At 39.2% G+C, this 15739-nt stretch overlaps 1 protein-coding gene and 1 long non-coding RNA gene across 3 annotated transcripts in view; both read right to left on the minus strand.

The window, feature by feature from the left end:
• LOC147180924 (uncharacterized) lies at positions 1–1420 on the minus strand. The gene is made up of 3 exons (XR_015094345.1): positions 965–1420; positions 826–888; positions 1–96 (listed from the first exon to the last, which is right to left on the minus strand). It is a non-coding gene; the product is annotated as an uncharacterized LOC147180924 (long non-coding RNA).
• Positions 1421–3891: 2471 nt separating this feature from the next.
• LOC147180925 (dynein axonemal heavy chain 8-like) overlaps positions 3892–15739 on the minus strand; it is a 56198-nt gene continuing 44350 nt past the window's right edge. For both annotated transcript variants that reach the window (XM_086074951.1, XM_086074952.1), the window contains 18 exons: positions 15335–15517; positions 14151–14256; positions 13819–14071; positions 13509–13699; positions 12206–12327; positions 12014–12129; positions 10770–10972; positions 10612–10685; positions 10163–10315; positions 9209–9364; positions 8352–8468; positions 8173–8274; positions 7810–7970; positions 6460–6616; positions 6226–6378; positions 5124–5313; positions 4522–4643; positions 3892–4256 (listed from right to left, as the gene is read on the minus strand). In XM_086074951.1, the coding sequence (XP_085931077.1) occupies positions 3969–4256; positions 4522–4643; positions 5124–5313; positions 6226–6378; positions 6460–6616; positions 7810–7970; positions 8173–8274; positions 8352–8468; positions 9209–9364; positions 10163–10315; positions 10612–10685; positions 10770–10972; positions 12014–12129; positions 12206–12327; positions 13509–13699; positions 13819–14071; positions 14151–14256; positions 15335–15517 (2847 nt within the window). In that variant the 3' untranslated portion in view covers positions 3892–3968. The remainder of the gene's footprint in view (positions 4257–4521; positions 4644–5123; positions 5314–6225; positions 6379–6459; positions 6617–7809; positions 7971–8172; positions 8275–8351; positions 8469–9208; positions 9365–10162; positions 10316–10611; positions 10686–10769; positions 10973–12013; positions 12130–12205; positions 12328–13508; positions 13700–13818; positions 14072–14150; positions 14257–15334; positions 15518–15739) is intronic.

The following is a 15739-nucleotide window of genomic DNA, read 5'->3' on the forward strand; positions in this document are numbered from 1 at the left end:
GATCATGTTCAAGTCATTTTACCTCCACCATCCAGAAAAATGGACGACTTGTTGGGGCGGAGCTTATGTGACATTGCGTCATTTTGGTCCACTGATCTGAAGAGCAAAGGCGGAAAAAATAAATAAATTAAGATTTATAACAACAAATTAATCAATATATACAAGGTCAGAGACCTTTATATTTGCACTGATACTTGTGCTCATTTTTTTATAAAAAAAAAAATCAAATAAATACACATCGTTAAAATCTGAAATAAAAATACTGAAATTTTATTAAAAAATTAACGTGCTGATTTTTTAACTTACCAAAATGTATCCAAATATAATAATTTTTAAAATTGCTGTTTTGTACAATAATAATAATAATGTTTCCCAATTTTATGAGTTTTTACATACAAAGAAAAACAATTTTGTCATCAAATTTGGAAATACAATACACGAATATTGTCATTGCTCTAAAAAATGGTGGTGAGTTTTTAATTAAAAAAACGTGCACATATAGGTGCTTTCTTTGTGATATGGACATGAAAAAAAACTTGCAATATGTATGTATCTCCAAGTTTTCAATTTTGATTGGAATGCACAAAGATATTTTCACAATTTATGTTCCTATCAAATAATCTAAAAAAATTGTTTTAAATTGTTTTGACTTTTTTGGGAGAACATAAATTGACAGGTGAAAATATACAGTATATATATATATATATATATATATATATATATATATATATATATATATATATATATATATATATATATATATATATATATATATATATCTATATATATATATAAAGAATAAATAATATCCAAGTGTTTCCATACTTTGATGTGGGGCAGGCAGGAAGTTTCCCATTTGAGCTTCAACACTGCAGCCACAGGATTCTACTATTAAGAGGAAAGAATGAGGATTAGAAAAAGAGTCAAGATTGGTCTAAAATTAGTGAAAACTCCACAAACGCACCTTAATTTAGCAACAGGCTCCATTAATGACGCACGCGCAGTGATGTTATTTGCTCGGCCGAGCGTGAGCCGGGTCTCCAGTTAACAGGCCCATGAGCAGACGGGGTCCGCGGTGCAAATAATGAGAGAAAGGAGCGGAATTAATCAGGTTTGATGAGGAGCACTTCTCAAAGGGGGACACCGGTTGACATAATTGGGGATCACTCAGGAGGGTCGGGGAGCGCTTGATGGCTGGCGCCACTTGCATTTCTGCTGTCCGGTTGAAACACCAAAACAAAAAATGGACTGAGGACAAAAATGGGGTTGATACTTTACAGCAAATCACCGCAAAATAATAATAAAAAAAAGGCACTCTAGTTCCACTATATCATGGAGTTAATAAAAATATTTTTACTTTATGTTAGCGTAGATTGTTTTTCATCCAGATCATTCATGGTGACTCGTAAAGGTTAAATTGAGGCAACTGAATTTGTTGTCTTTTCATGTTTTCTGAACATATTCAAAAATGACTGGGGCACTTATGCTATAAGCCAAATGAAACAGCTCGTAGTATGATGCAGTGCTTTTCTACACAACTGCAAAATGTAACCACAACTGTGATCATGTTTTGAATAGGTAAACTTTTGACGCAAATATTTTTTTCCCTATAATTTTTCTAATCTGAAACAAAAACTACTGTATTTGTGTTAGGTTGTTAACGTTTAAAAAAACAAACAAATCTGTGACAATAACAGCTGGCTTGCTACCAGGAAAGCCGGCCGAAGTAAAAGAAAAAACATGCTTTGTTCCGAGTTTTCCGCCGGCCTGGGTGGGTGGGGGCCATGTTTGGAGCATAAAAAAAAAAAATGGGGGTGTGGGGTGCTTTTTGGACAGTAGCAACATGCTCATATCTCCAAATTTGGTGTCTTAAATAAATAAATAAATAAATAATTAACCATCCCAAACACACAGAAAATAAAAAAAGTAAATTAAAAAAAACAGGAAAAAGAGTTTCCGTGTGATACAAACACACTACTTGGAGATACGTAAATGTTTTTCTTTTTTGGGGGAGGGGGGCAAAATTCCCAAATTTAGCATAAAAAAAACCCAGATTATTATTATTTTTTTTAATAATTAAAGAAATTTAATTTTTGGGGAGATACATGCTTTCGGTGATTCAAAATGTGATTTTGTAATCAATAAATCAAAAACCAAATTTTTAAAATAGAAATTAATCTATTCACAATCCAACCCACTTTTCCACTCTTTTTAATTATTATTTTTTTTAAGATAGGCATGTATCCCCAAACTTTCCTTGTATTTTGTTTATAGTATTTTCATCCCAAACACAAAAGGAAATGGGGGAAAAAGTTAGTTCCAAAAATAAAAATGGAATTTTTCAAATTGTGAAGGTTCATGCTTTTGTTTTTTTTTGTCTGGAGAGCTCAGTATTGTTCATTCGGTAATTTTACCCATTTGACATGTCATCATCATTACTCTCTTTTTTTATTTTTTATTAATTTTTATTTTGTATTTTGTGCAAGTGCGTGTGCATGTGTGTGTGCGTATGAGTGTGTATTTATTAGTTCACCTAAAGCCTATTAAAAATCCCATACCGTTCACCTAAATTGAATACTTCAGAATCCAGTCGTGAGGTTGTCAGGAGACCCGAGGAAGGATCAAAGAAAAGAAAGGAAAGTGAAATCCAGCACCCGACCAGCCATTACCTACTACCCACCGGGTTACCAACCAGAGTCTTTCACCAACCCCAGAAACATCTAAATTCCAACAAATTAGGGTGACCTCAAGAGACCAAAGGAGAGACTGAGGAAAGGAAGGAAGGATAGATGAAGCAGGGTGAGATCCACAGACATCAGCCTCCACCGATTCAACGACCAGAGGAAGAAGCAGATTGTGTTTGAGTTTCGATAGATGCTGGTGTGGTGGATCTGGCATGCATGAAAATCTCCACCAAAGAGGGGAGCCGTCGACCCCGGCCAGGACAGAGCAAGCGCAACATCTTAGGGCCCCTCAGGCCACGGCAGCGCCAAGGGACAACCCCCGGGCCCCGCAGGGGCCACTGGCCGGAGAGCAAACCCAGGAGCGCCCCCCACCCCAACACGGCCCGCGCCCCCAACCCAACGCAGCAGGACGGGGCACGGCAGGCCCGCCAGGCACCCCACCGGTCCACAGCCTCCGCTCCCCCCACGACATCCCCCCACCCCCAAGACCCCCATCCACCCCCGCCATCCATCCCAACCCAGCCCCAGCCGCCCCCAAACCCCCAGACACCCCCAATACCCCCCCACCCAGCCAGACCACCCACCCCCGCCCCACCAACCAAGCCGCCACCCCCCCAACCAAGCCGCCACCCCCCCAACCCCATCCCCACCAACCGCCAGCCACCAAACCCCGGGGACTCTCCGTACCCAGGCATCGGGGCCGGACAGCGGAGCGGCGAGAGCACCCGCGCCCACCCCACCTTCTGCCGCGTGGAGGGACGGAACACCGGGGGCAGAAGGGGAAATGGGGGCACCGGGGGACGGGCGGCACCCCCGAATCCCAGGCCCAGCGGGGAAAGGCCCCGGTCGTCACTCCAGCGTTCATGCTTTTGGTAACTCAAAACTGTGATTTTGCAATTAATTTTTATCCGAAATGCAAAGAAAAACATATTTGTTAGAGTTTTTTTTTTTTAAGTGATGATATGCATGTATTTCTGAATTTTATGAGTTTGTATTATTTCACTTTTTAATTAACCCCTGGGTGGTATTGTGACTCGTTTTGGGCTTTTTGATGGTTTTGACCAGGCCATTTAAAAATAAAATACCACCCACTACTCACAAAAATTCAGGATACTAGGCTTAGACTAATTTATGATGAATTGCTGTGACAAACACGTGTAAAGAAAAGCTGTGCTCTGCACACAAAACACATCGGGCGGATGAGGAGTTGGATGAATATAAACCATATTTAATAGAATAAGCTGACAAGAAACAACGAGACAATGAAGACTGATGTCCATACACTCATTTGATATCGCAGAGGAGGGCGACGCCCCGCATGATCCAGTGGTCGGGCGGGTGAAGGGTGCCCAGCACCACGGCGGTGATATAATTGAGGTCGGTACGCTTGGGTTTCTTATAAATTGGGCACACGTAGTATTTGGGGTCTGGTGGGGCGGTGGAGTTGATGGCGAACATGTGGATGACGGGCAAGGGCGTAAAGAGCACTTTGGGCGCCGACTCGCAGAGGACCGACTGCTTCTTGTCCCAGTCGGCGCCCTCCAGGAATAGGCCGTGAACGTACACACCTTCCTGTTGAGCGGGGGCAATCGTGTGAGTATGAGTGAGGAATTTTCAAACTTGGAAACTTTCATGGGAATGTATGTGAATATATTATATTAACAGTAATAAACTATAACGTAAATGAAGTGACCCCCAATTCCCACAAAGACAATGGAAAGTTACCTTTTTTTTTCCACCCATGAAAATTTACCGGCAACTTTCCAACTTCAACAGAAATTGTCCTCGCTTTTGCAACCCTGGTTGATCGTCATGTGTTTGTGTGTGTGTAACTCACATCTGGATCAGCCTTGAGCTCCTCCTTGGTCTTCTTCAGGACTTTGTTGTTCAGCGTGACCGAGTCCAGAGCCCAGCCTTTGTTTGCCCGAGTCACCTCTTGCCTCATAGCAGTGAGGAAACCTGCACCGCACATGGACATTAGAGGGTGTGAATTTGGATCAATTTACCAGAAAGTTCATCTTTTCAAAAACTGCTTTTTTAAAGTTATTGAGATCTATCTATCTATCTATCTATCTATCTATCTATCTATCTATCTATCTATCTATCTATCTATCTATCTATCTATCTATCTATCTATCTATCTATCTATCTATCTATCTATCTATCCATCCATCCATCCATCCATCCATCCATCCATCCATCCATCCATCCATCCATCCATCCATCCATCCATCCATCCATCCATCCATCCATCCATCCATCCATCCATCCATCCACACAAGAAAAATATGATTTTAAAATCAAGTCCTCATATTTGCCTTGATTTAGTGATTTTTACAAGAAATGCAACTGTAAATGTAATTTCAATTATTTTTTGGGGTAAAAACAAATCCTGATGTGTAGTTTACATCAGTAGTTAGTTGAAAGTTGATCCCTCACCCTGCGGGTTGAAGAAGCCAGTCATCCAAAAGGTTTTGGGCCGCCGGTTAAACACCCAGGTGTGAAACTGTCTGTTCCTGTCCAGGAGCTCGGTGAACCAAAAGCCGATTGTGGTCGACTCCCATGAGAGCCTCCTCCACAGATTGGGCACGCGGGCGTCATAGATGTTGTCCAGGGCGTCACGCAGGGTCTGCGAGGAAAACACAAAAGACAATTTTTTATTATCGTGGGATAAGCCCCTTGAGATGCAACATTTCCTTTAGGAGGATGTCCTTCACAAAAAAAGTTAAATGAAAATGTAAACTGTTTGCGAACATCTTTTCAACCTTCAGTGTTGGGAAAGTTTCTACACCAACTAGTTCAAAGTTCAGCTCACAAATTTTAAAATTAACTAGTTCAGTTCACAATTGATAACGGAATTTTTTTGGAATAGGATTTAAAAAAATGTCTGTTCCTGACCGTGTTGGCCTCTTAGGGGCAGTGTGGTGCCGTGCATGCATGGAGTACACACTAACAATAAGATAGAAGAAAGTTGCATTTGAGCTCTATTAATATAACTCGTTTTTTAACAGATCGAGGAAAAAAAACATTGTGCTTTAGTGTTATCTAACCTGTGTGTATGTGTTTCCACAGCGTTTTGTATGTGAATACTCGTTATTTGAAGGAATACCACTCCTGGAGTCGATGCTCATTTCCCGTTAGCATTTGAATGGGATCCTCCAATCACTTTAGCATTAGCGCTAGCGATGTTTTATAAACGAAGCATGTTTTGTTTTTAAAAATACAATGTGTGCAATTATTTCTTGTTGTGCATTTAGTTTTACAGTAAACTCCAATTGGGGTGCTAAGCTTAAAGTACACTGGCAGAGCAACATCGGGCAACCGCGCATTATATCTTCATGAAGTATGCTCCTGTTGGTGTATTTACCCAAGTTTTGTCCTTAAACATAAATGAACTGTGTTCAAAACCATTCCTTGGCCCCAGAATGAGCTCGTTCACAGAAACGTTCACTAAGCAAAAATACACTACATTCAGTTCTGTATCCATCTGCAGTGGAAAAAAAGGCCACAAGCGCAAACATAATGACCGTTGTGGACCAACCTCGCTCATGATGATGGTGCCCTCGATGGCCAGCTTGAGGTCCTGCAGAGTGCTGCGCACCACAGAGATAATCCTCTGCATGCGGTCCACCTCCTGGCGCAGGAAGATGTTCATGGGGTTGAAAGCCCCCATCCTCTTCAGACAGGCTCGGACCTGGCGCCGGCAAAGACGCACGCTTGAATGACAACATCGGCTCCGGTGCCGACATTTGTGATGAAAGCAAGCCCGACCGACCTCGTGAGGTATGTAGTCGCGCGGCAGCTTTTCCAGCATGTCCTCCGCCATGCTGTACACGATGCTCTCTCGGGTGGCCCCTGAACCGCCGCCACCTTCCTTGGGCTGGATGTTGGTGATGGTGTCAAGCACCTCGGCAGACGTATTTCTCTGGTAGCTGATGGGAAAAAAACGCAAAGGATCTTTTTTTTTTCATTTTGATTTCAATGTAAAATTGTTGGTTTGTGTTTTTGTATTTAAAATGTTGAAATTACCTCATTATTAATTAATTAATTAGTTTATTTATTTATTTTTGATTGGAATTGTACTGTATTTCAATGTAAAATTGTTGGTTTGTGTTTTTGTATTTAAAATGTTGAATTTACCTCATTTTTATTTAATTAATTAATTAATTTTTTTATGGAATTGTACTCTATTTCAATGTAAAATTCTAGGTTTGTGTTTTTGTTAGAGCTGTCAAACAATTAAAAATTTTAATCAGATTAATCACGTCTTAGAATTTTGATTAATCACGATTAATCGCTTAATAAAAATGCTTTTTTAATCAACATTATTTGCCCGCCAAATTTAAAGAGCATCTGTTATGTGTTACTGCTTTTGATATTTAATGTTATGAGGACTTCTTCAACAATTTTTGATCCACTGCACACATCCTCTTTTTTTATTCAGTTATTTACTTACATAATTTAAAATGGGGAAAAATGACCACAATAGTTTGACATGAACAAATACTGTGAATGTCATACACAAACATGTATTAAATGCTTTACTTTAATGCATGTAGTTATGTTTATTGCTTAAACACAACATGTGCTACCTTTAACGTAATCATCCGTAAAGGATCATCTGCGGTCAAAAATAATAGTGTGATTAATCTGCGTTAATACATGATTATTGCGATAATTTTTTGTGATTAATTATTAATTAGTTAACGCTTTAACTTTGACAGCACTAGTTTTTGTATTTAAAATGTTGAATTTACCTCATTTTTTGTTCTTTGATTTATTAATATTAATATTTATTTTTTTTAATAAAAATAATATATATTTCAATGTAAAATTGTAGATTTGTGTTTATGTATTAAAAATGATGAATTTACCTCATTTTTAATTCATTTATTTATTATTATTATCAATATTTATTTTTTAATTAGAATTGTAATATTGTATTTTAATTTAATTCATTTAAAATTCAGTATTATTCTTCATTTCTATTTTAAATTGTACATTTAAAACAAATTGATTTAAAATGGCTAAGTAAATGTATTTTTATTCAAAATGTTTAAATTGTAATTTTTTTTTATGTTTATATGCAGTGTATTGTATTTCATTTGAGAAAAATCTAACGTACACAATGTCAGCGTTGGGGTGCAGCCCCAGTGCTTGCGTGGAGTCCACAGCAGGCAAGCCCTGAATGTAGTCCACGTACTCCTCGATGGTCTTACATATCGGGATTTGGTACTCCGTGTAGAAGCAGAAGGACGGGTCTAACATTTTCTTACTGAACCATACCTATAATAGGGAACACAGGGAAACAAGAGTTTTACTAAGTAAAAAAATAAATACAGAGACAGCAAACCTTTTGAGAATGCTTGTTGCAGTAAAGTCATGCATTTTATTTGACCTCACTGCCAATTTATTTAATGTATACATCGATGATTATGCCCACCTCTAGTATCTACAGATAGGATCAAAAGTAGAAGGAGGTTCTTACCCGGGCAAAACATTTGAGCAGGCGTTTGTCAAAGTCGTCAGTGACCCTGCCTCCGTACTGCACTTCAGCTAGCATGTAGCGCAGAGTCACCCAGGAGACATCCTTAGTGAGGGTGGAAGGTTATGAAAAGACGGTAACAAAAGTGTGGCATTTTCCCGTGTGTCCATGTTTGTGTTCACCTTTCTGGGCCCGCAGTCATCCAGGTGTCTCTCCACAAACTCCACGCTGGCTGTGAAGTCCGCAGAGTTGAACTCGTATGGAATGTTCCATCCCAGCGGTCCAAATTTACGCCGTTCCTGCGACCATCAACTCAACGAGTAAACAATTATGTCAAATGATGAGCTTATTATAATGTTTTCACACAAAACATATGAGGTAAGGTGCGAGAAGTGAAAATGCCAGCCATACGTTTGTTGTTGTTGTTGTTGGTTTGTACAAATGCAACTTCCAGTGGCATTTAAACCTCGACCTGGCTCTTCAGATGGAGCCAAAGTGTGATTTAAACAGTCTAATAATTTACTGTTGCACTTGCCTATCTGTATTTATGATTAAATTGTATATACTGTATTTGTTTTTTATTTCTTGCCTCCTGCTTTATTTTTGTGTATGTTGTTAATAACTGATTCCTTTTAATCATAATTAAATCTGTTCCCGTTTGCACAAAAGTTACGCAGGTTTCTTTTCGCACATTTTGTTCTCACACTGAACCAAATCAGGAAGTTATAACCCTTAGTGTTGGAATAGATTTTCAGTTGAGAGGGGTAAAAAACAAAACAAAACAAAAACGCGGAATCAGAGGGCGGCGCCGCGCACTGCGCTTCCCCGATTGCCATGGTGACTCGACGAATCGGGGCTCCATTGATGTGGTCTTTTTAGTGTAGTGGCAACGCCAGGTGAAACTACTTCCTCTCTCATGTCATGTCAACTCAGCTGTTCAGGATTCGTCTCGATGTTTGTTGAACATGCTTTGTGAAATGGACCCCAGAAGATCTAAAAGTAGTCGTGTGGCTAAATAAAGCTCTGCCGAGCGTGGTACCTGAACGGCAGAGTGGAGAAAGGCCACGCCGTACAGCAACGGCTTCCATGTGGGCAGGTTGCTGACTTCCAGCTGGTTTTGTGAGATGCTTACAAAGGTTCGCTTCAAGCTGGCGCGAAGTCCCTGCGGTGGGTCGTTGGTAAATTTGATGGAGGACTAGAAGGACACACATTTCCAAGTCAGGGTTGTGTTGTGGCAATAGTGTCTATATTAATGCAATAAACATTGGGGAATATCAAGCGTCATCTTTGTAGTCTATCCCTTGGAAGTAAAAGAGATTGCACATAACAAATGCGGTAATGCAGGATACAAGATCTTCAAGGACATACACCAGGAACTTTCAGTTTATGTTGATTACGGCGGCGCCATTTGGACAAAAACGGTAGTGTTTTGCCTGTAGGAAGACCACATTTCCCATGAGGACCAGCGCATAGCGTCATATCCGGGTAGCCCTTTTTTTTTGTCTCATCAGACAAAACTTTTCAGTTATTTTGCAGATTCTGCTCTGACAGCAGCAATAGCACAAAGACGTTTGAATTGTCCGTCTTTGTAACGAATGATGAAAGGGGGACGTGACGTAGGCCGTAAAGCAGTCCACGTTTGTAGCTTTTTTTTGTGTGGCAGGGTCTCTGCCACCCTCCCCAAAGTTGCTTAAAGCCAGTAAAATTGATAGAGACTCCCTCAGAAGAGGTTGAAAAGTTCCCAAGTGAATAACATCCAAATTATCATTTCATTGTGTGACAATTTTTTTAACTTGCAAAATGTAGACAATTATTGGAAAAACTCATTGCTGTAGGACATTTTTTTTACTACAAATTTGGAGAGGAAAAACCTAAAAACAAAGAATATATACGTGTCAGATAAAATGAAACAACAACAAAACTATTTGTGATTATAAAGATTTCATTTATCCTCTCATTATTTGATCAATACAAAATATGATAAAATGTCAACCTGTAGGAGAGTGATGGAGAAGAAGTCGTGTGGTTCGGTGGTGACCCACACCCTGAAGGTTTTGTGGACTGTCTCTGTGTATATGACGGTCTCCAACAATTCATCCATGAACTCCAGGCCCAAGTGACAGTTCTGCAGGAGCACCCAGCCTCCCTGCAGACACCAATGTGGGGATAGATGAGCCATTGAAAACACTGGTTCATGTCACGTGACAATGAGGTGAAGTGCTTCTATAAATATATTGTCATTTAAGAAAACTCTCAAAAACATAAGAAGTCTTTTTTTTTTTTGCTTAAAGTGGGTACGTTAAATGTTTTGTGTGCTTTATGTTAAGATTAAAAAAAATGGAGGTTTGAACTAAATCATGAATATAATTTGTGACAAGCTTATAAATGTAGCCGGAAAAATAAGAGTATTTTTAAGTTGGTCCAAAGTATCATTACACATACCTCTGCCATTGAGCAATTAACGAGCTTCCTCGCGTGCACCTCTTGCCCTTGCCCCATGGAAATGCCCTTACATCCTGGGAGACACAAGGGGACCATGACATAGGAGCATGACTTAAAAAAAAGAAAGAGATATACTGCATAAAACTCAACGGACTCACCAATATTAAGCTTCTTGGCGAGGGCTTCTATTTGGTTGGTGGGATCCGAGCCCATTGAGAGGAAGCAAATGAGCGGCGTGCGGATGTCGCTCTCTTCCCACGTGCCCTGCAAGTTGAGCAGGACAGGCTCGGCGAACCTGGCGCCCATGGACTCACCCACGTACTTCCTGGCCTGAGCCAAAGTGCGATCTGGACACCAGGACCTGCCGAGGGAACCGAGACTCTTTTTCAATATGTGCATGTTCTTTATAAATATGAGAGAAAATTCTGGTTCTTTGTAAATAGAGTATTTATTGGTCCTTTTGAGCAAACAAAACTTATTTTTTTTAAATCAACTTCCACATATGACTTTTGATTTGTGTCATATTTGATACATCCATGCACAATGCTTTAAATTCGTACATTTATAACTGTCAAAAATATTATAATAAACAGACATATCAAACATATTAGTATTCCCAAAAATCAGAAAGAACATTTCCCACGATTATTAAATTTAGGTGTCTCTCCTTTCTCAATTGGAGCGATCTTGCAAGGTCGCTAGAAAAGCCATCCGATGGGTGATACTGCCCTCTAGTGGATTATACATGCAATGCATGTGTCAGATCATATACGTCAGGGAATGGGAAAACCAATATTATACTCAAATAGAGGGCTCTTGTACTTAACTCATTTGCTCCCAAAAACGTATAAATACATTCTATTTTAAATGTTTTAAGTGTCCCAAAGACATATTTATACATTTATGTTTTTTTTTTATGGTAGAGCATACAGACGGCTTTGATGCAGCGTCTCAACTGCAAAGAACAGTTGAAGAAATGGTAGTTATTACACAAACGGTTAGCAGGTGGCAGCACAGCAAAAGAGATCAACCAGGGCCATGTTGAAAAAAAAGCTCCTTTACTCACAATTCTAAATAGATTTGTGAATAATGATGAAACTTAGCTATATTCTAATGCTGCAAAACAGAAACAAATAGAAACATACTTTTTTTTTCCTGATGAAAGAAGAGACTATCTTTCTTTTGGTAGGTTCCATGTTTTTATAGCAATAGAACACAATATTCTGTGGGCCTTGCAAAATCAGTCAAAATCCAGTAAAACAGCCAAAAGTGAAGGGGGTTGCTTCAGTGAAAATGGCTGGGAGTGAATGAGTAAATATATGTTTGGCGTTACATATTTGTTGAAATTGAAGCTTGGGCTGCCTCAGTTACTAGGTCTGTTGGCTGAAAAAGATTACAGTACCTTATTAGCATGAGTTTATTGAAAATGTCCAAGTTGTTGTAATTCTCTGGGATGACAGTTTCCTCCGGGGCATCGCCGTTGACCCAAACTTTCCAATATTTTCCACTCTTAGACACCTGCAACACGGAACGAGCGTCACAGTGTGACGACACACTCATGGAATCGGCAGCTGTGAAATCCAGGAAAATCCACCTGATTGAGGATGTTAGCAAACTGAGGCAATTTACTGAGTTCCACAAGGTTCAGCCACACAATGTCGAGGACCCAGCTGTAAGGCTTCGGGGGGCACGCCTTCAGGTCGAGTGCAGCGCCACCTGCAGGAAAAACACTTTGTTAAATGCTTTTTGATTTACATTTTCAGCTTAACACAGTCTTCCTCAAATAGTGGCGTGTGCCCTATTGTGATCCTGGAGAATGCACTTTTTAATTTTTTTTACTAGGATAGTGTAATTGCACTACTACTACTATACAGTAGATGGCAGTGGTGCTCATTGTCAGCATGTACACAAGGAGTGCTAAAGATCTCAAGCAACCGATCCCCACGTGCATTTGTTTACGTAGGCATGCTGGCAGGATAGCGGCGGCAGGCGAAGGATTTACAATAGATAGTACAGTAGTGATCAAATTTACGTTTATTCGGTAACATTTAGTCCAAGTGAATTCAAATCTTTAATGAAAAAGGACATAATGAGATACATGTGCAAGCTGGACAGATTGGATATTACAGATCCCTATCAAGCGCCAGGAGTGCTTTTTACAATGATCACAAAATGGTGCGTCCTTGTCATCACCCCGCTTTGAATAGTTGCACACTGCAATTTCTCATTTTGATAAAAAAAAAAAAAACGGCATAAATTGTTTTATTTGTTTTTGTTTTGTAGGTTAAAGTGTTTTAAATATTTTGTTCCTGAGGTAATGTTGCTGTTCAATTTATATTTATAAATAATTGATTTTATGAAATTTTGTTTTCAGTATCTTCTATCAGTTCAATTAGCTGGTCAAAAAATGTTTATAGCTTAAATAGGGATTTAATATTAATTAGAATTTCAGGCAAATTGATGCATTCTATATATTTTGTTACAGACAAGACTTTTTTTCTTTTTTCCATTTTCTTTCATGTTAATAAGGATCTAATGCTGAGCTGCACTTGCAACACTTTTCCTGACAAATGATACTCTAGCTGCGGTGGAGAGTTTGGTGGGGGTTCTCCAGAACTCTTCATCCAATTTTCTAAATTCTTGCTGTATTGTACTCAGGCTGAAATGGCCAGACTTTGAATTTTGACACATTTTCCTTTAAAAAAAAAATCCTACCCCAATGCCAGTTTCAGCAAATTTGGAGATAAGCAACCAAAAACAACCAAAATATCTCATTGTGTCTGCGATAAAAAAAATGTTGATGAAAAAAATATATATATATGTTTTGCGTGTTTGGAGAGAAACTAATTTAAAAAACAAAAAAAATAATGACAGATTTTTTTTTATAGCACCCATACCTTTGATAAAAGTTTGAAATTGGCTGTGTTGTATCCTGCCATTCTGCAGGTCGATCTTAAGGGCCATAAGCATGGTGAAGATGAACTTGTGGTTTTCGTACAGCCCACGCACCGTGTACCTGAAGACTTCATACGTCAAGTATTCAATGATGTTGATGATTCGTTTGGACGTTTTGGACGACTTTTCCGACCTGCAAATTTCACATTTATTATCAGAAACAGTAACAAAAGTGGGACAAAGGGGAGACAACATCCTCCCACCGGCCCTCTAGCATACCCCATCCCCACCTCCCGACATGAGCAACTTTACCTGGCCAACGAAATGTCGAAGATTTTGAGGAACTGACTGAGGGAGGTCTGGTACATGACGTTGACCATGCTCATCTCGGTGATGAGGAAGTAAAGGATGCTCCCTCGGCACGCCACCGGACGATACTCCGACTGAGCCGCCTTGATTTTCTCCTCCGCCTCGGCCGCAATGTTCAGCTTTATGCTAACCTCGGCAGCCGTTTGCTTGGTAGTGCTCAAAATGCCGATCATGGAGTCGTCGTCCACCAAAGAACCTGCGGGCCACACGGAAGGAGAGACTCCCAAACATATTGCTACTCTTACAAGCAGGAATCCACAGGAGTGATGTTGGACCTTTTGTGGTGCTCAGTTTGTACAGCAGGTTGTCCTCCAGCTCCTGCATCTTCCTCTTGTTGGAGGTCACGTCCTCAATGAGCTTCAGCCTCTCGTTCTCGAGTTCCTGTCAAATGCATCGCAAGAATGTAAGGCAGCTCAGAACAGCACATTAAGCATACTTTATAAGGTTGGAGATAGACAGAAAAAAACAATAAAAAAGCCAACCAAAATGCCAAAAACAAGAACAAAAGCATTTGTATTTTTTTAAAACTTTTTCTGGGTGGTGGAAAACCCCTGCAATATCTGAAAAGAAATAACCAAAAAACATTAATTCCCCTATTTGTGCTTTTTGTTCTGTATCTTGAGCTACCCACTAAAAAACTCACTTACAGTGGTGTCTTGAGATACAAGCTTAATTTCTTCCATTATCATGCTTGGAATTAAAAACAACTTGTATCTTTCCTCTTTGAATAAACAGAAATTCCTTTTAACAAATTGTAGTGTGTTTTAACTTTTTTTTTATTAATAAAAATTGTACTCTGTGGTACTTCATAAAAAACTCAGTAATAACATATTTAAATAGAATATAAATAACTAAGCTTTTTTTTGCCATATTTTTTGTTTCAATTCAATAGACATTTTACTGTTTCTTATGGTGTGCCTGCCTTGGCCACCAGGGTGCAGTATAATACAGAAATACAGATTACTAAACCACAGTAACATTAGCCGTTCTTTGCAGATAAAGAAAATATGTCCGTGAGTATTATATCTGTCTACATGTTTTGCTCTACTGTTTGTGGTCAAATATCCGTCTATGGTGTTTTTCATTAAGAGTTAGCATTAAGCTAACAGACTTAAATTTAAAGCAAAGTTATGTGAGTGTGTGCTATGTGTTGTTTTAAATATTCAATGCATAGTTCTCTTTGTTTTATGTTTAGTATGACAAAAAAAAAATCAGCTGGGAGTGGCAATAAACAATTTGAAGGCTCTTTTTTGATGAATCTGCCAGACTGCTGCTTAATGTGAAGTGAACCAAATTCACTGCCACCATACAGCGCTCGTATCGTATGTTTTTGCTCGCAAGTGAAAGCAAAAATTCTGCCAAACATAAAAAAATATATATATAAAATTAAAAAAAGATATACTTTTGATTAAAGATGAAACAAAATATGGAGAGAATGGATGTTGGAAGATGGACAAACCTTCTTCTCAGCGAGGATGACACGGCCCAGCAGCTGGTCCTCCAGGCCTTTCATATTGACAGTGAAGTCAATGATGGACGTCTTGGCGCTCACCTCTGGAGTGTACGAAGGATTAGGCAGTTTGGTGGTAATGTAGAGCCGGAACTTGTTTGACACGTCCACATCCTTATCTCCCACTTTCACCTCCACAGAGACAAATCCACAAGATTCCTTTATATAGCACAATTTTTGAACTACCACCGACAAAATATGTGTTTGTTAGTAGTTTACAGAAACAACACTGAACTGATTTTGATTTGAAACAACCCAAAAATAAATACGTTTATGTTGTACTTTGTACCCCAAAAAAATGAAATAACTGAAGAACTACAAAAGTAACCTATCTTTTTTAATGTAATGAAACAT

The sequence above is a fragment of the Leptonotus elevatus genome, chromosome 1, assembly GCF_054856555.1.
Source record: "Leptonotus elevatus isolate MCC_2025b chromosome 1, RoL_Lele_1.0, whole genome shotgun sequence".
In the NCBI taxonomy this organism is placed as follows: domain Eukaryota; kingdom Metazoa; phylum Chordata; class Actinopteri; order Syngnathiformes; family Syngnathidae; genus Leptonotus; species Leptonotus elevatus.